At 38.6% G+C, this 23,462-nt stretch overlaps 2 protein-coding genes across 2 annotated transcripts; both read right to left on the reverse strand.

Moving 5' to 3' along the window:
• cplx4a (complexin 4a) lies at positions 1-4,542 on the reverse strand (the record flags this gene model as incomplete). The annotated part of the gene is made up of 3 exons (XM_083893868.1): positions 1-228; positions 2,129-2,216; positions 4,379-4,542. The coding sequence occupies 3 exons, from the start codon at positions 4,540-4,542 to the stop codon at positions 1-3; spliced, it is 480 nt and encodes a 159-aa protein (XP_083749994.1).
• Positions 4,543-6,779: 2,237 nt separating this feature from the next.
• Positions 6,780-19,767, reverse strand: lman1 (lectin, mannose-binding, 1; the record flags this gene model as incomplete). Its single annotated transcript, XM_083888245.1, has 13 exons — positions 6,780-6,868; positions 6,955-7,079; positions 7,169-7,328; positions 10,474-10,550; positions 12,008-12,195; positions 12,385-12,517; positions 12,700-12,758; positions 13,824-13,947; positions 14,048-14,147; positions 14,514-14,575; positions 15,300-15,407; positions 17,546-17,700; positions 19,548-19,767. 13 exons carry the CDS (start codon positions 19,765-19,767, stop codon positions 6,832-6,834), a joined length of 1,548 nt encoding a protein of 515 aa, XP_083744371.1. The 3' UTR covers positions 6,780-6,831.
• Positions 19,768-23,462: the final 3,695 nt, after the last annotated feature.

A 23,462-nucleotide genomic window follows, 5' to 3' on the forward strand; every position in this document is an offset into this window, starting at 1 on the left:
TCACATGACCGAGCACTTCTCTTCCGCTTTGCTCTTCAGCTCTGTGACGGTGGCCGAGGCCTTCTCCTTCAGCTGGTCCATGTCCATGTTCTGCAAGTTTTGAATCTGGCCCAAGATGGAGTCCTTGCCCTCCTCCTCGGTGGCGTCCTCGTCCACCATCTTGAGCAGCTCCTCGGGAACGTCCACGTCGTCGCCGGCGATCTCGATCATGTTCTCATCCTGCTCGCTCTGCAGAAAACAACACCAGCCAGAGACAACGAGACAACAGAGGATGTTACACCAGATCGAAAAACCAATTTATGATCATTTTTCGCCATCACAAAATAGAAATATGTCAGCGACGAGAGACAGGAGGCCAATCTATTTCCTGTCTATATTTAAAAAAAAACAAAAAAAACCTACATGTTTACAAGACTGAGTTGTTACTTGCTGCAGTAAACAACCTAAAGGCTGATGTAAAGCATTTTTACAGGATTAAGTCTCTGTCTGTTTGCTAAAACATTTGATCGGACAAACACTGCAAATCTACCAAATCTAACCCTGGTTTATCGTATCTAAACCTAAAAACATATTGATTTTACAATAAAGCAAAAATAAAGTACATTTGGCCAATTGTGGGCTAACACCTCTCCGTTGTCCTTTTAAACTTTCTCCTTCATACCACATCCACTCACTTTAGAATCGAGAATAGTCTTGCAATAGGACTGCACTGTGTCTGCGATTGCTTAAAATGAAAACATCAGTCTTTCGGATTATCACAGAGCTGCTGTAGCCTTTCATGTCTCAATCCAAAAGAAACCCTTAAGATATGTACTTTAAATCACCAGACAGCACTGGCTCCCTGTTTTTTTGCTCAATACTGTGCCCTTTTGCTATAAAATTCACTATATACATATATAAAAATATAAAATAATAATAATGTATAATATAAAAAAATAATAATAATAATATAAAAATGTAAAAGTAAATTTATATTATATGTGTTTTTCGCCACTCCCCATCTGACAACAACTTTGTGCATCCCCAACCCCGCAATGATTCAAAGTAAATTCATCGACAGAGAACAGAATGTCCTTCGGTGCCTCATTGTTCTCTTTGTGGACGGTGGAAATCCATTTAAATACACATTTCATCTCTAATCATGCGATACGAACATCACTTATGGAAAATAATTAGATTTATACGTATAGCTTCTTGCCATTGTTTTCACCGTGAATGTGTTTTTACGCGAAAAAAGACAAACCGTGAAAAGAAAGGGGGCCCATTGTTTAAAACAGAGAATGGAGAAAAGTGTCAGTGTTAGAAATGCCGGCAGCAGCCAAGGTCACGACTCCATTCATAGCTCAATAGAAACAGATTGTGCCATAGTTTAATACAAGTAAGGCTGCACCAGCCAATTAATTAACAGCATTAGGGGACTTTTTTTTTTTTTAAAACGACTAACGTCAAATCCAAACATACCTTTTTGGCTCCCTCCATTACAACTTTTTGTTTTTTTCTTCAGGAGTCCGTTTTAAATCACACACATGCCCAGTTTAGCTGTCCTCCTTCTGTAAAGCTAGTTCACACTGCCCGTTTCTGCCTAATGAGCCCGGGACACCTGCTTAGCTGCATTTGGCTTGGTTAAGGCTCAAGGCGCAATATGGGACACATGTAAGGCCAACGTCTGCAGGACGCTGGTCGGGTGTCATTGTCGCTAATCTACTGGCACGGCCTCCTGTGCGGTAGCTGCCAAGTGCTCTCGTAAGATAAAAGTCAACGTCAACAACACCGCGAAGGAGCTATTTGTTGTTCACCTTTAGCTCAGTCCCAACTGTCACCACAGGACAAAACCGTTTAGTTAATGAGAGTGAACTAATTACGTTTACCAACCCATAGCATCATAAGGAAATTAAAAAAAACAAAAAAACACAAAATAACTCAGAATATGTGGGCATTTAGACAACAATGTAAAGTTGCAATAATTGTTTAGACCACACTATAATGCAGTTGTATTGAGCACATTTAAGTGTTTGTCAAAGAAGTAAAACACTTGCACATAAAATTAGTTTAGATTTTGAACAAAACTGCACATTAACACCTCATCAAACTAAATGATAGTGTTTTACATGAGTAGTTTGTGGTTTACCTTTGGCAGTCGGTATTTTTCTCTGAGACACACCCTGAGTGTTGCCCTCTCGGCCTTCTTGTGTAAAAAATCTGCATCTCTCTCCATCCTGGAATAGACACATATATATTAGTACATTAAACATTCACAAAAGCTTCCCATGTTCTTCAAAGCAAAAACCTTTTCTCTGTTGGTCTCTTTTTCGAGAATACTTTTGGTTCAAGAGCAACACAATTAAATCTTAATTTCTGAATTACTGTTTTGATCAAATGAAAAAAAACATGTGTTCCAGTCTCTGTTACTTTAAATCTTTTTCTTCTTTTTTTGGAGAGGTTACAATATTAAATTCCATTCTCTTGGATCTCATTAATCACATAATAATAGAAACAAAATAAAAAAGGTCCCCAGTCACTTTATATGACCACAATCCCATCTTTAATTGAACACAAAGCTGTCATTGAGAATGAGAGCCAGCACTCTGTGATGTTTCCACTTTAAAGCTGTAGTTGGTAACTTTTATATATATATAGGTGCAAATGTCCGTCCAAATTTAAACCATTGTCAAGTGAGTTCCTCCAATGCCGATGACGCCTCCATGTGACTCAGTATATGGCTGTTGTGACGTGATGGTGATGCATTTTACATCGCAACTGGTGCAGGGAAGGTGGAAAAACACAACAGCTGTGCTACTAAAGTAAGGATAAGGAATAATCCCCCATCAGTCTCTGATATACGAGTGAGGAAATGAGAAGTGAGACACAAATGTTGAAAGAGAACAGTTGGACACTAATTAAACTTTTTCCACTATACAGATCTACCGGGCACGTTTCCCCTGACTATAGTACGTCCTCGACGTGGGCGGGGTCGTCATAGCACAGCTGCACGAAACTAATGTGACGTTGTTTTATATGCGACACAAACTAGTGACGAGCAAAGCAAATCAGACCCGACAGTCACTGAACTACTGTAAAATACGGCTGAACTGGTTGTGATTCAGCTCACGGTCGGCAGCTTTCAAAAGTGTTGTTACACCAGACTCCTCTGTTGAATATTGAGATTTTACAGATGTCCTTGCTAAATGTTGACCTAACAACTGGTTTGGTGGCATTGTACCATTGTACCAAAGGCCATTGTACACTCTTAGAAATAAGAGAAAAGTGTTCTTCTACAAGGGCTGAGGTGCTTCTGAAAACCCCTTTCCCGAAGAAAGGGTTTTTCAAGGGTTCTTGGTAACGCGAATGGTTCCAGTAAGAACCATATTGATCCAGAGAACCCTTTAAAACCCCTTTTCTGAATAAAGGATTTTAAAAGGGTTCTCCAAAAGGTTCGAAACCTTTACAAGCCGAAGAACCATATATGGTTCAATTTAGCACTTTTATTTCCAAGCATGTAGGTGCATTTTGTGAGACCTGCATTTTATTTACTTTGAATTAAATATGGTATTATAAGGCCAGAATGAGTTGGACAGACTTTGTGGACAGTGTCTAACCATCCAGCCACAAACTTCTGATAAAATGATACTAAGTCCTTTCATTTTCCATCAAAGACATGAAGGATTATCAGTGTATATGTGAATTCACCACAGGAAACCAGCCATCGAGGTGAATGCTGCCATTTTGAAACAATAAATTAATTCCCCAACATGAGAGCAAGGGGGCTGGATTAATGTTATGTAATACAGACGGACGAATTTGATGCTTTAAAAACATGTCACAAAAGTCAAAAGTACAGTGCAGATTTGTCAAATGTACACATTTTCTTCAAAAGGTAATTGATGCCTGTTGATGTGCTTCACTGGAAAGAATTGGAACAAACTAACTGTAGCATTGGAGGACAACAACATGAAGGTTAATATTACACACATGTGCCTTAAACCTGTAACTTATTTAGTGTTTCAGTCCAATTGCTGCAGTATCCATGCTGGGGTCCATCTACGCAATTAACAAAGACTATCTGTAGAAACGGATGACAGATTATGAGAGATTATTGATATAGGTGCAACATGATCTCTAGCCTGAGTGTAGAAAAGACTGAAGAGTCCAGTGTGTACAGCATTATGAACTTCAGCAACACTTGCATGCATCAAAATCGTATTGTCTGCACATTGGTATTTACATAAAGTCAGGTTAGGATGGGAATGCTATCGTTGTTAAATGTGGTTGCAGAAACGGGACATTAAACAGCAGATGGCAGATTGTCATGTTCAGATTATAGGTTCTTTACCATGGACCAATAGCATGATGTGGTAGAAGTGTCTTTGTCGCCACTTACTTCTCCTCCACCAACTGTTTTTGGTACTCCTCATACTCCTCGCGGGTCATCCCTGCAGCTTTGGCCGGATCTGACGGGGTGGCCTCCTCTTCTTTGTCACCTCCACCGCCGAAACCCATCCCTGACAGAGGGTTCCCGATCATGCTCTTGATCATGAAAGCCATCTTTAAAGTATTTGACTGTTTACTCTAGCTTTCTAGATGAAAATGAATGTTGCTGCCCTCTGCTTTGGCTGTCAAAATCCAGTGGTAGCTCAGTTAACCTGCTGCTTGTCTATGGAGCCAAGGACACACTGATGACATGACATGCACCCGCACACGCACACCCACAGCCATAATCTGGATTTAATCCTCCCTGCTCCTCTATACTAAGAGGCAGATGGCCCTGTTTTCTCTCTATTCTTACATCATGCAGATCTTTGTAGATGTTTTTGTCTTGACTGATTTTTTCACTTTGTGGATTGTTTGACTGAGGCAGGAGCAACATTCATCATCTAAACTAGTTTTAAGGATGGGGATCTTCCGTTTGCGTCTTGCATGCTCTCTTCACCCACTGCTGCTAAATCATATTAGTGAATTGTGGGCCGGCCCATGTGCAGATTACACTGCTGAGACCAAGCAGAGTAGAGGAAGAGAGAGGGAGAGAGAGAAGCGGGATTACAGTTTTGTTGATCCGCACTGGGGCCTTCCCTTCATGCCGTGCTATTGTTCCACGGGCAGGCGATTAACGGTGGAGTGAGAGATGGCGAGGAGACAGCTCAGGCATCACCATTTTCACCATTTTAGCTCCAATCTCGGAGAAACACTTTCTGATTCCCTCACTAGTTTTTAAGCCATCCGACATTAGAGAAATGATCCCTTGCAAATGTGTTGTAAAACTGCTCAATGTAAGTTAGTCACTATTTAATACCACTGTGTTCTCAAAATCAACAGGTTTAGGGAAAACATTTGTTTTGCCTCTTAGCTATTCAAGCATTCAAGCATTAATCTAGGAAAGCTCCTCTATTACACACTATAGCACTTTCCATCCATCCATCATCTATACCACTCATCCTGCGAGTGTTGCTGGGACCAATCCCAGCAGACCGTGGGCCAGAGGGCACAACCTGGACAGGTCGACAGACCACAGAGCCAACACACAGGGACAAACCACCATTAATGCTCAAATTCACGCTTATCCACGAGTCTCCTTGATCTGTGTTAGTGGAAGGCTGAAAACTGCATAATCCCTGACAGGATGTTGGGTTTCCTTTAGCTGGAAACGCAGATATTACTGTATTTTATGATACAGACCATTATCATTAATAGAATTCTTATTTCCAAACGCACTGACTAAAGAATATCACTTAACTCATTGGCTGCCAGCCATTTTCAGCACAGAACTGCCAAGTGCTTTACATAATTTTGACAGATTTTCCCACAAAACAGTGTTTTATGACTATGTACACACCAAAATACCAAAAAGAAAGAGTAGACTCTCTTCTTTCATCAGACGCCATTGGCAGTGAACGGTTGTATTTGAATTGATGTCTACAGACGTCATTTGGCAGCCAAGGAGTTAATATTTGATTAATAATGTCAGTTGCTTCATCATTTTTGGAGCCGAAACATTTTTTGGGGGCAAAAACACTGAAAGACTTTTCTCAAACTGGTAAACGTTGTGCTTAGTAACAGACAAGTGGGAAAAGCAAACATGATAAATATCAGCAAATACACATTGAGCAGAAAGAACTATACATGTACATATATAAATATATATACATATATATATATACAAATATACACATATGTACATATACATATATACATATGTATATATATATATATATATATATAAAGGCACAATTTGAAATATTGTTGCTAAAAGGTGGAAACAAGTGGAATTTGCAAAGTGGGTGCATTTGTACAGGGTGAAATTAATTTGACAAAGCAAGAAGCTTTCTTTTTCTTTTTCATTTTCAGTTTATGTAAATTGTTCAGGTAGAGGATATGTCAGATTCTGAACCAAAGCAGATAAACGTAAAAGCTGACACCTAACAACAGTTCAGCCTTATTTCATACAAAAATTGCACATTTCAAAGCACAGGTTATTTGTTTTTTGTTTTGTTTTCAGTTCAGGTTCATGAAAATGAGACTGTGGCAGATTTCAGCTTTGTCAAAAACAAAATGCAAGGTTCAAACCAACCAAAAAAATACTGTAAGGAACTTATGACATCATGTTGGTAATCCAGAATGGTAATTCACACACTAGCATTCATACACATAGAGTTTATGATCAAATTAAAATCTGCAATTAAAACACTTTATCAACACAACAAAAAAAAACAATTTTTTTTCAAAGCATAATAACTTACAATCTGAAAATATCCCCCCCCTCCCGCCCAAAAAAAAAAAAAAAAAAGACCAAAATGGAAAATCTCATTTACACACTTTCATTTCAGGAAATATGTTTCATCAAAAGAACTTCTTTGCTGCGGCTTCCTGCTGACTTCTACAAGATAAAAGAAAGAAAGACCATCAGATGATTAGACCACAGAGGATGCATACTGTACACAGAGCCAAAGAAAAATGTCTTACTTGTACATGATGTAGCAGAAGAACAGGACTGACTGGACGACGATAAAGATTACAAAATGAACAGTGGATAAGCAGGCGGGCGCTGGGGGCAACTCGGGGCACTTCACAGCCTTTTCAGCAGGATTCTGCAAGAGAAACAATGGTTTTTCCATTTATATTCATACTCTGTTTGTTCAATGACGCGATTTCAGTCCGGTGCCACACTCGTCCGCACCTGAACACCGCGCTGTACCAGGTGCTCCACGTCCTTTTTGACCAAGTGCAGATGTTCCTTGATGTCGTTAAAGTGCTGAATGGTCTCATAGGTTCCGATGCCAGCGTTTCCCTGGTGCTGGGCAGAGCCGATCTGTTTCAGCGACTCATGAAAGCTGTTCCTGCAAAGACGCAGAGAAGAAGACACAATGAGTAATACCAGATACTGCCAGTCCATGGCATAACTGTTGTTATAAATGTTTTTAGGGACTTATATTTTGAATTTGAATGCATGTTATAGACTTATGGTCAAACTTTTGGTTCTGACGTTCTCTCATGTCTGTCTGCTGTCTATGATTGTCAAGACAATTTTCTGTGCAAACAGACAATAAAGTATTATCTTGTGACAATTATTGTACCATCAATACTGATATTAAAACTGATCACTGCCTCAACTGGAACAAATCCATCGTCCCACAATTCCAAATAAAAAAAGCGCTGTATCGTTTATTTACCGTAATACAGACTGGCCCGACATTAATCTTTTAATCCCTACTCACAAGAGGCTATATATTGTCAAAGTTTGAACAAAAAAAAAATAGAAAATTACCATCTGATAAAAGAGGTCATGATTGCTAAATTAATCCCTTATAAAAAAATAATAAAAAAGACGTTCTTACAACAGATTACAAGCACAGTAGGTTAACAAACAGACCACAAATCTGGCTCTCTTAATGATGTAAGACACAAACTGAAATTAGTGGCTAAAAAAAATGTATAACTAAAAAATAATTAAAAATCATACATAGAGTGTATGGACTAAAAAACAGTTAGGATTTTTCTTAACTAGGCAAGAAGAAACACCAGCCTAATATTGATGCACTTTAAAAAGTTGGTAAATTGTGTTTTTCTACAAGCCAAATGCCTAAGTGTTTGGATTTTAGACTAGTTTGTTCCTGAAAATCCATTGACAAACAAGAACACAATGCAAAAATGTCACAAATGAATGGAACATCTAGTTTGCTTACTTTTAAAATGAAAAGGAAAAATGGTAGATGTTTATATGCTTTATAAGCTTTCTTGGCTTTAAATTAAATCCTAAGATTTAAAAAAAAAAAAAAAAAGTATTTTGAGCTTAAAGGAGAAGAACTGACAGATGATGTGGTTTAAAAGTTGCTGTCCATACTTGCAAAAGAAATATAAAATATAGAACACAGTCTTGCGTTTATTGTTGTTAGGACAAATCCCGTTTATTCCTTTGTTCGATGTCACTGACGATGTCTGGGTCTGCTTTACGTGTCAGATCCCCTTATTGATTAAAGGTTTGTGTAAATCTTCACTTTCATCACTATATGAGGTTAAAATACAGAAGATAATGAAGATGTCCAAGCCTCGGTCAAGGCTGATTATGCACGGGGAAGGAGCAATAAGTCTCCTTTATCGTCTTAAACAAATCTAAGACGATTACAAATAATAAAAAAGTGACTTGACAATTGATGGGAATTCCAGCAGCGAAAGTCGGGAAAACCAATTGGAGGGAAACCCGTGTTTTGCCTGCTTATGACAGATGTTTTTAAAGATTACAAATCTGATAAAATGGTGCTACAATGTGGCCTTTTCTTCCTTGGCTACAGTCTAAAAGGAGATGACATAAAAACAAAATCTAATTTGTTCATATAAAAAAAAAAAATCTCCCTTGAGAAAGTAAGTGAGCATTTATTAAAGCTTACATCTAATCTTCATTTACGACAACTGACCCATTTATGCGTCTCGGTCTCGGATGAGGTCCGATCACAAACTTGGCGTTTAAAGACACGGGTCGGGATGAACGCTTAATCTACACGGTAATACAGCTCAGTTGCTCATATTAGCACATGAGAGGAAGCAGCTGCCGCCATTTCCCATGGTCTAACAGTCGATCAGTTTACCCTCATGGACCAATTTATCTTTAAATTGCCACTCTGATTATGTGCCTTTTCTGCCATCCATATGATATAATTTATATAAAATCTGAGTGAAATGAACATTGAAAACCACTGAGAGAACATGGGAGTTATGGGTCAGCGACATAATAAGAAAATCATGTATGCAAAATCATTTTGAGGATGAATGTCCTGTTGGATTTAGGACATATAAACAGCTTGGCTCTTTTATGATACACAAGACTAAGAGATTAATGTTACATAAAATATCTTAAGATTCTGATTAATATTTTTTTTTATGCAGATGGTGCATTAAAATTAAGACACAATGCAGTGGCAGCACCAGGAGACTTAATGAATAAATGAACACTCTTATAGTTGATTTTTGAAAGGGTGTAAAACTGAAATTACTTGCTTGGACACTTTCTAACGTATTTATTAGGAAAACGGAGGAAAACAGCAATGCATTAAATCTACAAGACAGGTTTTAAATCTCTTGCGTGCTCACTATGACTAAGCCCACAAGCACCTTAAGGCAAGCAGTACAAAAGCACAAATATGTTATTGACAAAATCAAAGCTCTAAACATCAAAACATTACATTGTGTATACCTAATCAGGCTAACTCACGGTAAGTACCAAATCAAACAGTCACACCATCGCTTAAGCTGTATTATCTTGGTATTAAAGTCTGTGCGGCCTGTTATCCTCCACTGATAAAGAGACACTTTTTTTACAGTAAGAGTGAGAGACGATTACAGCAGGGCATTACTACACCTATAACTGTAACTACTGTACAATCACGGGATTATTTTTATTGCAAAATTATATATTTAAATGAACTTTTGTGTACTATGGGGCAACCAATATTTTCTCGATTGTCAGAAAACATTTAAAAAAAACGACGAGTGTTTGTCAAACCTGGAAATGATGATGTTGTCAAATGTCTTGTTTTGTCCACAAACTAAATTGATTCTGTTTTAATGATTTCTTTGTTATGTGGAGCAAAGAAAGTAAGAAAATATTCCCATTTAAGAAGCTAAAACAATCTTGTTTTAATAATGAAAAAAACCTTCAAACGGATTAATCGATTATCAAAGTACTTGACGGTTAATTTGGTAATCGATTATTCGATTAACTGTTTCATGCGGAACAAACACTGCTAAACACTAGCAAAGACAAATGCACAGAAAGGTCAGGGCAGAGTCAATGAGAAGCCTTTACCACAGCTGAATTATGAGACTAGCAGACACCTGCAGCTCATCCTGAGATTAGATATGTTTTGAGGGACTTTTTTTTTCTCTGGTATTCTCGGGTATCACGTATACGTCTCTCTCTAACGTGGATGCAAAAACAACAGTTCCCTTTTCAAAAGTCATCAGCCAAGTGACGCTGTCCCGACTTACCTCAATTCATTTAGGTTTTTGAGCACCTCCTGCTGTGTGGCTAACACAGAGCCCAACTGTGGACTGGCAGAATCCACCTACAAGACAAACACAGCACACTTCAGTGTTGACATTTGATAAAGCCGTCATAAAATGGTTGAACGTTTTTGATAACCTGCCATAAACACAATTTATTGGCAGGAAAACAGAGAAAGTAAAAGGGTCAGGTGTGTAAAACTTAAATACACAAACCATAAGTTTGCTTGTATAAGTGTTTATTTGCTTTGAAATAAAAACCACGTGGGTTTTCATAGCCTTAGAATAAGCTTTTTATAGGTTGTGGGTGAGCAGCTGCCATCTTGCGTTGCGATGTTTCTACAACTCTTTGTGGTCCACAAATCAAATCCGACAGGCATCCCATATTTGTTGTCCGATGCTGACCCAAATCTGACATGCATTCCGTACTCAGCTGGTGGTTGTTGCCTTTATTTGTGGCGATGGGAAAGTAGGAAGAAGGAGAGAGAGGAGACAAGTGTGGTGTAAATATGTGTGTGTGTTGTAAGGCTGAACGATTTTGAATAAATATCTAATTGCGATTATTGTGACAGAAATTGCGGTATCTGAGGGAATGGTGTTTTTATTTCTTATTTACTCATTTCCATTCAAAAAACGTATTTTAAAAGATTATTGTCTGATATTTGTGCAGATCTGTAAGAAACAAACATGTTCTCTTCAGTCTGTAGCGTACGATGTGTATAGATCAAGACAATAATGAATCTAAAATGATATTTTGACACATTTTGGCTTTAACAAAGTGAGGCCGTGTTGCGATTTCGATATAATTCCGATTAATCACTCAGCCCTAGGGTGTTGGTGAGCTGTTGGCATTAGGTGTGTGTGTTAGTACAGTCAGTGACCGTGTCGCTCAGTCACAAAGGCAAACGACGATACTAATCCTTGAATGATCCAGGGCGAAAGCAATTACTCGATCCACGAACACGCACGCACGCACAGACAAACAAAAGCCACACACACTTATGAGTTATCGCCAGCACTTAGGAGTATAAAAGAACAACACTCTCTCCATTAACAACAACCTGTTGTTCTTAAATAAACTTGTTGAACTGTAACCACTGTTAACCTTGAGTTGTTGTGGAGGGAAAAGAGAACATCCACCATGAATGGCTTCACTGTCCTGTTGTAAATAATAAAAACCCTCAGTTCTAAACAGAAATACTAGGTCAGACACTTATCAGATTCTACTTATTATTGCTTACTTTTACTTGCATCTATTAATTAAATATTTACACCATATTTTTAATAACCCTTTCAATTCACCCTATTTTACCTGATGTTACCTGATGTTGAACTTGTTATTGCCACGCCAACAGATGTATCCATGATCTTTGTAAAACATAATTTTTTCAGTGCTGTCACACTACTACCAGGTCAACACTTCTAGATGATTTATTATTTGGATCACTTCATTTTTGTCAAAAGTCATATGATCGAGTAAATACAAGAAGAAAGAAAACATCAGCAAAGTCGTGCCCACCTGTCCTGACTCAGCATTCGCTCCCTTTTTGGCAACCTCATCAGTGATGACAGAGACGTATCTGCGCTGCTCGTCCAGGATCATTGCAAGCTGCCGGTGGAGCTGCTTGATCTCCAGGTGGATCCGGTTCTGGCCTTCAAACACCTGACGGATCTCCCGATCGTTCACACTCTCATACAAATCCTCGACTGAAGAGGAGAAGAAAAGCCAAAGATTTGAAATAAAATAAGGCAATTCAAATGTAATGTTTGCACATGTTGTGGTCTCATAAGCCGTTTTCAGACATTATTCAGGACATTTCCCACAGAAAGATTACAGCTTGAGAGAGTAAATTTGTTCAGTGTAATTTACGTAATTGTTGGGTACAGAAATCTTACTTGGCTCTCCTTGGATATCTGGGTGCTCTTTCTGAAACTCCTCTTTCTTTTTGTCGAGCTCTTGCTGGAAGTTCTGGAATTCCTCCTGGTACTTGTCCTTCTCTTCTTTAGGAATCTCAGATTCTGGTGGGGGCTTCAATGGGAAAGACAAAAGGGGAAAACTCTGAAAAACACTCTGAACCCTGTGGGGCCCGTGCTTGGGCTATATTGTGCATACACATCTGTGTATGTGCCCACTGAGTCACACTGCTACAGAGAAGTAAATGACATGCAGGACAGAGAGGGTACAGGCAGCTCGAGGAAAAGTGTAGTTACCGGTTGCTGGCCTGGCTCTGTGAGTCTGAATAATAAGAAGGACAACACGTCGTGGTCATCTGATGGAGGAAAGAAAGTCTAAATTAGAAAATGACACAGAAAACAAACATATACTGATATTCACAGTAACATTTAAAAAAAATAACAGCATGGAGTTGAAGTGTTAAGGGATTTAAACAATGTTAAAACAACGTGGTAAAACCACAGTAATAAACTGGTAAAACTAGGGTTATTTTTCGACTGTGGGGTCATAATCTCAACAGGACAGAGAGTGAAAGTAACAACGACAACATCTCCAAGAAATTACAGGTAACTTCAAGTAAATACAATTCAAATTCGTTTTCAAATGAAACTTTACACTAAATAACACAACTGGGACCATCAATAGTTTCTAGGGAATAACTACAACTCAATATGTGGAGGCCAGATTATTTTAACTGTATACGGGGTATATGTAGTAATCCTGAAGTTAATTTCAGTACATTTTTAAGACTTATTAAGACCTCATTTAACTTACAAAAGAGTTTTAGTTTGCAATCAAATCTATAGAGCATAATTTCAGGGCGATTTCGGATATTATTTCGCAACAGGAGAAGCACCTTCACTGTCGCAAGATGCGTAAGGTAACGTGTACCCGCGCGGCCCCGAGCCGATCTGGGAGGGTAATTGTTTAGTTTTTAACAAACGTGGGAAGGAAAATGAATACATTCATGCATACTTTTTGCAGTCAAACTATATGGACACAATTTAATACCTCATGAAATCGCAATTAAGACTTTTTAATCCTTTCTAAGGCCCTTAATTTTCCCAAAATTGATTAATCAACTTTTACTTTTTAAGCCCCGCGGATACCCGGGTATAACTTAATGTTTCAGCTTCAATTCAAATTCAATTGTATTCGTATGGCGTCAAATCATAAGATACATTATCTCAAGGCACTGTACATAGACAACATCATGGAGAGCAGAGAAACCCAACAATTCACACAATGAGCAAACACTAGGCATCAGTCAAGAGAAACATCAAATAAGAATTATGAGCAACTCTGACTTAAATGTGGCGTTGAATTAAGATACGTTGTGTTTCTGGACTTAAAAAAAAAAACATTTTGGATAAAGCTGTACCTGCTAAACCACCAGTGGCAGCTGAAATCCCAAAGAAGCCATCGGTGGGAATGATCATGGTGTCCACTTTTGTGCAGAACTCATAATCCTCCTTGTCTGGAGTGAAACCGTTGTTGATCATCACCTGAGGGGGTTGAAAGAGCAGCACTGCAGTTAATAAGAATACTACCAACTGTGCCCATCATCACTTTTACTTCTACTACTACTGTGTTTGTGTAACCTACCGTCAGCGTCTTCTTGTAGTACTTTATTTTGGCTCTGACGGGATACGGTTTGTTGCGGAAGTCTCGCAAACACGTGCCGAGGGCTTGTGTGGCGCCGTCACTGGATCGAAACAACATTTTCAAAGGAAAGCATGACTTAACATTTATAGGCCAAGGCTCCACACTGAACGAACACGTGTGTGGAGAGAATCACAGCATCATACATTAGTGAGAGTGTTTATTATATTAGCGAATTAAATTGATGCCAAAGTATGTTTTTATAAACATTTATTAAAGAAAACAAACTCCGAGAGAAACTGGAATCGAAAAAGTGATTTAAAGCTTTCACTGGGCCACAGGAGATTAGGAAAGACGGAGGATTATTTACTTTCCAAGCAAATATAATCATATTTCCTAATCTTCTTTAAGTTGTTTAAATGTGCGTTGGCGATGACATCAGAGCTCATCATAAGAAATGTTTACTTACTTTTGATGGTCGTAAACAAGTTTGCCATTGTTGCCCACAGCAACTATAGCGGGGTTATTTTTCTGGAATGGAGATAACAAAAACAGGGAAATGCGTTAAATCCTGTACAAAATATTAATCCCATACCTGAGCATAAGTAGTATTATTCAAATAGTTTTGAATGAAAAATAGAAAGGAAGGTTCGCCCTACAAACATGCTTGTTTTAGAGCTGAAACAATCCATCAATTCTTAATCGATTACTAAATGAATCGTCAACTATTTTAATAATCGATTAATCCGTTTGAAGAACAAGATTTCTGATTGTTTTAGGTTCTTAAATGTGAATATTTTCTTTGTTTCTTTGATCCACATAACAAAGAAATCAATAAAACTGAATTTTTTGTTTGTGGACAAAACAAGACATTCGAGAACATCATCAAACACTGATCAACGTTTTTTAACATTTTCTGACATTTTATGGACCAAACGAATAATCGGGAAAACAATGGACAGATTAATCGCTTACAAAGATAATCGTTAGTTGCAGCTCTAGTTTGTTTATTTAATTCCAGAAGTTGATATCAGGCAAGCAGCTGTCATTTTTGTGTGAATATCCAACTCTGCACTAGATTGGTGCAGAGTTGGACTGGATGCTTGCTCCACCAAACAACAATAACAAAAAAAAGGTTACAGCCTCGTGTCTCCGTGGTTGACTCTCTCTATGAGAGAATCCCTGCTAAATCTGTCATAATACACACAATACAGTCATTTATCATTAAAGTTTGAAGTGTGAAGTCGTTACCGACCTTTCCGTCATTGTCAAAAGAATCAAAGAAAATTCCAACTCCGTTCCATTGGTCCGCAGCTCCGTACACTGGACCGTCAAGGCCTTGTTCAGACGTGAACCACACAGCCTGTCAGGCGAAAAACAAGGTGGTACAAATATTTAATATTTACTTGGTAAACTTAATGAAACATGTGTGCTCAAGGTGGTGGCAAACAGTGTGAAGTAGCAGGAGCAGAGAGTGAGAGAATCAACAATACAGAAATAGCAAGGACAACAAGTTAGACAAGTGGCAGAGTAGAGAACTTCTGTTTCGCTTCTGTACTTGACACACCTTGATAAAACCTACATGGAAGAATGTGAACGACTTGTACAGTGTACTACATGTCCTAAATCACCTGTTATCATCAGCATTTCATGAATTCTGATCATTGCAGTTCAGCTTAAATAGTTCTAACAACTCTCGTAATATGACTGCATAGTAAGGCTGAACGATTTTGAATAAATATCTGATTATTTTGACAGGAATTGTGATATGATTCGCGATATCTGAGGGAATGGTGATTTTTTTTAACTCATTTTCATTTGAAAAACATACTTATAACTATATAACTTATAACTATTACTTATAAGGATTATTGTCAGATATATGTGCAGATCAGAAAGAAAAAAACATGTTGTCATCCGTCTTTAAAAAATATCGTGCCTCCTGCAAAATTGTAATAGGCTGTATTGCGATTACGACATCATTTTGATTATTTGTTCAGCCCTACTGCATTAGACATACACATTCAGGCTATGCAAACAGTTTGTAACACCCAGTAGTCTTGATAAAGCATGTTCAGTAGCTCACTCAATATACACAAACGCTAATCATATCCTGAATATCCACTAATATTTAATAATTTGCCAATACATGCCATGAAAATGTTATGATTTTGTCACCGGCAAAAACTTCTCGTCAGAGTTTATTGGTGTCAGATTGGAGTATTGCTCATTTGTAAGTTGCATGAAAAGCTCAACGCTATTCTGTTGTTTTTTTTCCCCAGTGTGGTGGTTTCCCCTTGGGTGCATGACACACCTCTTCAAACAGGATGTTACCAAAAAACATTTTTGCCTGAAGTAATTGGGTGAGAGGTTGTGAATTTAAAGTCGATTGCGGAGTAGATTGTTCGTGTCAGAGAAATATGAATGAATGAATGATGTGTTTATTTCGGGTATTACTGTTAAATCAACCTCAGCACACATCATCAGTTAAATTCATACACATGACCGAAAGCGGGAGAAGCAAAAGCTTATCTAGTCCCGCCCCCATTACCCCAGAATAAATTTTTTTCATTTTAATTTTTTTTTTTCCTTTTCTTTTAACTTTTGACAGTTTTGACATAACAAGCAGCAGTAGCATCAGGGCTGCAGTTCATCTCAGTGTTCCGTAGTGTCTCAGTTAACAGAACTCAGCTTTATACGTCTAACATGTTGACATAAGCATATTTCAATGTCAGCTAGTGCTATCCTTCTCCATTTTATCTCAACATAGTGTCTACCGATTTCTGACTGGGTCATCCTGTAACGATAAATAATCATGTTTACATACTTTTTTTTTGAATGCACTCTGTGTTGCAGAATTACTGATCTCCTCTTCTAAGTTATTCCACTGTTTGACACCCGTGACCGACATGGTCAAGGATTTTAATGCAGTTCGTACCTTTCTCTGCCAGAAAAACCATGTTTCCTCTCAGATTGTGTCCCTGCTCTCTAGTTGGGAGAAGTATTTGAAGGTTGTGAGGGAGGCTTTTGTTGGCCGCTCTGTACATTATCTGTGCTAGTGTATTAAATCATAAAGTTTGAGTATTCTTGATTTGATAAATAATTGATTTGTATGCTCTCTGTAATTGGCATAATGTATAATTCTCAGAGCCCTTTTCTGGAGTATTAGCAGTGGGTGTGTGTTGCCTTTATAAGTGTGTCCCCAGACTTCCGCACAATATTGAAGATGTGTCACTTAAAAGATCCAATATGCAACATTTACTTTCACACAATGACAAGAAACAAATATTACCTATTTAAACGCAGTATAACAGACTGCTTAAGTCTTGAGTAGAGTGAACTCACACTCCCACTTCTCATATCATAACTGTACACTTTTGTCTGTTAGGATAGGCACTTGTGGAAGGCTATGGCTAACATCTATTACCAACCAAACATAAGCTATGGACTTTTTTTTTCTTTCCCTAAAAATTGAAATCCAGCAGTGTTATCCCTCCTTACCAAACCGTCTGCTCCCATTCTGCCTCTTCCGGATACTCTGAAGGTCACCTCAGCCTCCCAGTGTTCAAAGTTGACTCTGTTCTTCGTCCACACAGATCCCCTCTGGCTCCTGAGAGACGGTGTAATGCGCACCTGGTCTGCACTCGGGATAGCATCTAGAGATGGAGAGGAGACGTTAGTTTTCCACATAATTAATGTCACATGAAAACGCCACTGCATTCATACCTTCAACAGTCTATATGTTTTTGTTTTAGGAAAAGACTAATACATTAAACAACCTCAGGTTCGCTCCTTCTATTGCAGCTCACTGCTGTTTTTTTTATGTCAGCATTATCAGTGCGTTGTGTTTAACCACTCATCTTCTAATGCTGCTTTATCCTCCTGACGAGGGTCGCTGGTGCCAATCCCAGTTGACATAGGGTGAAAGGCGTCCACCATCCACTCTCACACTCACACCTACGGTCAATTTTGAGTGTCCAATTTGCCTAATCCCCAAATCTGCATGTTTTTGGACTGTGTTTATTATGTCCGTTATGTTTTTGGTCACGTTTGTCTGTTTATGAGCAACAGAGGTCAAACATTAGGGGACACATTTTCATCATGTTTCCTTTCCTGAGGGTGGGTGAGTTGTGAAAGTAAAAAAAAAAAAATGATGACACAAGGGAACTGTGATGAAAGTGAGCAGCCTTGGCTGAGGTTTGCACTCTCTAGATCAGGGGTCACCAACCTTTTTGAGATGAGAGCTACCTTAAGGGTAAAAAATAATATGGAGGGCTACCACGTTAACATTTCTTTGTTTGTTTACCATTTAAATGATTAATATTATGCATTCAACTGCATACACATTCATTCCAGTGCTTACTCCTAACGATTACCAGTTTTTATAAACAATATCAAAGATATTTTACTGAGCGATCATACGGATACATGCAAGTGAGGTGAAGTGAAGTGAGCCCGCGGGCAGGGTATTGGCTGCCTGCGGGCTACCAGGTGCCCGCGGGCACCACGTTGGTGACCCCTGCTCTAGATGGACAATAATGAATTATCTGGTCACATTTATGTATTATAAAGAATACATAAATAGAAATGATTCATCAATAACATGATCATTGATTGATTGTTAGTGTCACCATTTAATACGTCCACCTTTCTCCGTTTTACACCCTCATATAGTTTGAATAGGTTTTGTATCTTGGGTGGTTAGGCTCTGTGTTCTGACTGTTATTGCGTTACTCGACAAATAAACAAATTAACATGAAGCATTTCCTGCTTTTCAGTTTCAGATTTGCTGCTCTTGTTTGTCTTGTGTGACAGTTGAACTGGGACAAAACACACATTTCCACATTGTAGCCCAGGGGGGTTTCTACATGCAACTGAATAGATTGAGTTACATACCCTGTCAACACAGGTGTTCAAGTATTTACTGTTTATTAAGAATCTACATGCAAATTATGAGGTTGGCTTTCATCTTCTTCTTCTTTTTTTATTTAATTATATTAGAAATTGGGATCTGTAGATGACTTTATCTTGAAAACAGACAGTCCAAATTATGGTTGAATTGGTGTAAACGTCATGAATTACTCTTTGACCTAATCTAATCTCACGATTGAATGCTCCTGTCAGCAGCTGGACAACCCAATTGTGTGATGCAAGACTCCAGGGCCCATCTTTGAAAGGGGGAAAGTTCAATAGCCCCACTTGCATGCGTTTGATCACATTTGCCACAGTCACAACCTTAAATACAGATATTTTAGGTGATCATGCCCGTTTCTGAGTCACCACGACTCAGGCTAACTTGCTAAGACCTATTCATTCCACGTTGCATTTGTTTTGAATGAACCTCGTCATTACAAGGCGGAAACGCGACACTTGCACACACACTGCACACATGACACACACGTAGCTGTCTAGCATTCACACCGGGTTGTTGCGGTTAAAAACAATGTAAGTGTGGGAGAGCAGCGGCTCTGTGATGTTGGCCGCTGGCTGGACACAAACTTACTTCCAGTGTGGATCCAGAAGGGGATGGAACCGTCCGGCTGCGAAAGATGAGGTCCTTTGAAGCTGTATTTGTACTCGAAACGGCGGTGAGGAGTCTCTTCTGACGACGAGACACCTGTGGTGATATCGGCGACACTGCGGTGAAATATTAACGCTGTGACAAAAGTTAAAAACAACGAAGGAGCACCGGCAACCGATGGCAGCGCTACGGACACCGCCATGTTTGGTATGACTGCTGACGTAGCACTCAGTTCAGTCCACGACGAGCATGACGGGATGACTGTAGGTCCAACAGGGCGTTCTCTCATTGGACCGTTTCCTTTTTTCCTTTTTTCCTTTTTCTATTTTTTTTGGTCTCCCTCTCTCGCCGTCCCCCCCTCCCCTCCCACCGCTCGCTCCTTTCGTCAAGTCGTCATGAGTGGCCGCTAGCATTTGTCATGTTAGCCGTACAGCTACACACGAACAGGGGCGTAACTTAAAGGGTAAAAGAGTGATTGTGGCACCCAGGGCTCCACCACATACTATTTGCACTACAGCCACCACTAGAGGGGACTGTAACGCCAACTCAAATTAATATTATTTTTAGTGGGAGTAAGTCACACATAATTGTATATATTATATTATATTATATTATATTATATTATGCAAGTCTCTCAATTCATTCTTGCAAGAATCAAGCAAGTCATATATGGAGGACCATGAATTACTAAATATATTCGGAAATTAATAAATAATAATAGAACATTAAAGCCATTCAAAAAAAGTTGAGAAATGGATCTATTCAATGTATTTCGTCATTATTTTATTTATTACTGTCGTAATTAATTAATTCATTCATTCATTCTCCTGTTAGGGTCCATGTGCTAAAGGTGTGGAGGACCCTATTGAAACTAAATGAGTTATTATTTTATCAATTATTTTATTTATTCATGCATTTATGTATTATTATTCAAGCAAGTCACAAGTAAGTTGTATGCATATAGAAGATGATTTCCTCGATATTCCACATTTATCATATAATTTAACAGATTTTATCTGTAAAAGAAACACTGTATTACACATACAATGTAAGCTTAATGGTCCCATACAACTCAATTGTTTATTTAAAAAAAAAATAATAATAAAAAAAAAACATCAACATCAAACATCATTTAACATCAACAATATCAAAATAAATAAGACTACAGAGCCTAAAATGTAAAGAATGCTGACATTAGGGCCACATTGTAGCATGGGAATGCATTTTAATATTAGGCTAAAAAACTGCACTTTTTGCGCACAGCTAGGAACCAAATGACTTCCTGTCTCCCATTCCTTTAAAGGATTTGAAGTGTGGAATCAAATTTCATGTAGTGGTGTCGCTCAGTTGCCAGGTTTACCCAAGGCCACTAAAGCCAAGACATTTCAACTCATTTTACTCAAGTCGAGTCTTTTACCATCGTTGGTCAAGCAAGTCTCAAGTCCTCAGATTTGCCTTTAGTCAGACTCGAGGAGTCAAGTCTCCCATCTCTGGTATATTCAACAGTAAGTTATCACTGAGTGCAATTATGAAATTTCACATGTGGGAACATGACCTGTTAAAAGTGATGATGTGATAATTCCACTGCCTGTTACTACACAGTAAACCATTCAGTATGTAACATTAACAATACAAGAGTCATCCTGAAGGTTTGTTTGTTACTTTGACCTTTTGGATTCAACACGCTTGATTTAAATTTAATATTTACAATTTTAGACAAATTGAAAGGTCTCTCACCAATAGAGTCGGCATGCTGTTGATACACTCTAAGATCTTTTTTTGCTTTTGAGCTATTTTACCAGCTGGTCATTGGCAGGAGTGGTGACCCTCAGACCAATTGAATCAACATCTTTATCATGCCCTTCTGCAAAACCTCATTTGGTCAAAATGTCTTTTAATTTCATGGTAGCACTTTATGGAACAGATTACCACTTCCTGTCAGGGAAAGCTCCAGCTTTGCCACCTTCAAGGGCCAAGTGAGGGAGGGCCTCATATGATCTCCAACCTGTGAACATGTTTGATACTAATGAGTAAGGTGCAACAGGGGACTGCAACCTTATCTGACATATTTACTTATACTGTATGTCCAATAATATGTACTGTCCCTATTTTCGAAATGAATTAACCTAAATGAAATCAGTCATTGTAATGGTTGGCAACCTACATCTGATCACATGTGAAGAATCATTAAGGGAGATTAATCATCTTTGTCCTACACTCTTAGAAATAAGGGTTCCAAACGTTGTTCTTCTACACGGGCTGAGGTTCTACCTGGAACCATTTGCTTCCCAAAGAAAGGGTTTTCCAAGGGTTCTTGGTGACACTAATGGTTCCAGTAAGAACCATTTTGATCCAGAGGACTCTTTAAAACCCCTTTCCTGAACAATGGGTTTTAATGGGGTTCTTGGTAACACCAAGGGTTCCAGGTGGAAGCTTTATAAAAAGGTTCTACCTGGAACCAAAAAGGGTTCTTCTATGAGGACAAGCCGAAGAACCGTATATTATGGTTCTACTTAGCACTTTTATTTCTAAGAGTGTATGTACTCGAATAAATTAATAACTATGAATACTGATACTATTTTCAGTGGGATAAATAAGAGCAAAAATACACACATACAGTATAATACCTATGCATACTGTGTAACCTATTGCCAATTAACCCCATTATCTGAAATGCTAATTAGCTGCACAAACAATGAAGGACAGAGCAAACAAGTCAAGTAGGCCAAAATCCACATGGAGATCAGTCCTATGGCTAACTCCTGAAGACTCCTTTCAGTTGTTGCTCTGGATCAGCTTGTGAGCCTGCATGAGGTCATTAAAAGGTGAGTTGATAAAGCCATGCTAACTGCAGAAGCTTTCACTGCTGTCTGAAAGCCTCAGCGGGTGAGGGGAAATGACTCAATGATGCGCCACTCACTTTCTATAAACTTTCACCAGCTTCATCCCGGTGCTTCTGGAGCTGCAGCATCACTTTCTGTGAGCACCTGCCATTACTGGTTTAGGAACCAACCCCAGGACAAAACAGCCTATTGTGGTGACAGTAATCTGGGGATTTCTACTATTCTGCCAAATGACCAAGGATTCCTCCCCACTGGTTTAGTGTAATGAGGTTTTATATTGCCTTCTGTCTTGGGCATTATGTTGTATTTTGACCAGATTTTCAATTGCCCACTATATAATAGTAATCCAAACAATTCCCCCCACCAAGTATATAGTACTAGAAAGCCACTCAATGCAAATGAACTAGGTTTGGTTTTTTCTTCTCCCACTAACATCCTCAAGCAACATTAAGGATCCATCCAAAGCTGCCATGTTTGAACTTGTACCTTCAGGCACATGTTTGAAGGCCAAACATGTGCAGCTCACACTGAAAGCACACAGTCAATAAACCGAAATGTGTGCATTTCGTCTGTGTGATGCTATTTATCTTTGTATTATTTAAACATTCCTTTACTAAGCTCCGTTTTAACCATTGCACTGTGACAATAAGGCCATGTTGAATCTTCAGTAAGTATAGTTCCATCAGAGGTGCTTTAAAAAGATTACTCTTAAAGGTGCACTATGTAATAAATCTAAAACTGGCCGTAAAAATCCTCCTATGTCACAGAGACTCAGGAATAATGTTCATATAACAAACTGAACTCACCAACAACAACAGTACAGACAAAATATTTGAATTAAAAACAATATTTTGCAGACTGCAAATCATGTTTATGTTTTGAAATCATGTTTTGGCATGTGGCGCCACCTACCGCCGTCTACCAATCATTGCAGTCAGTAGAGTCTCAGCTGCCGCGCAACCACAGGTTGCCACATTCTTACATATGGCACCTTTAACTGTACCTTTGGTAAAATTAGGATGATTCATCAGCACACCAATATAGTAAATAATGA

Source organism: Microchirus variegatus, assembly GCF_963457635.1.
Source record: "Microchirus variegatus genome assembly, chromosome: 1".
NCBI classification, from domain to species: Eukaryota; Metazoa; Chordata; class Actinopteri; order Pleuronectiformes; family Soleidae; genus Microchirus; species Microchirus variegatus.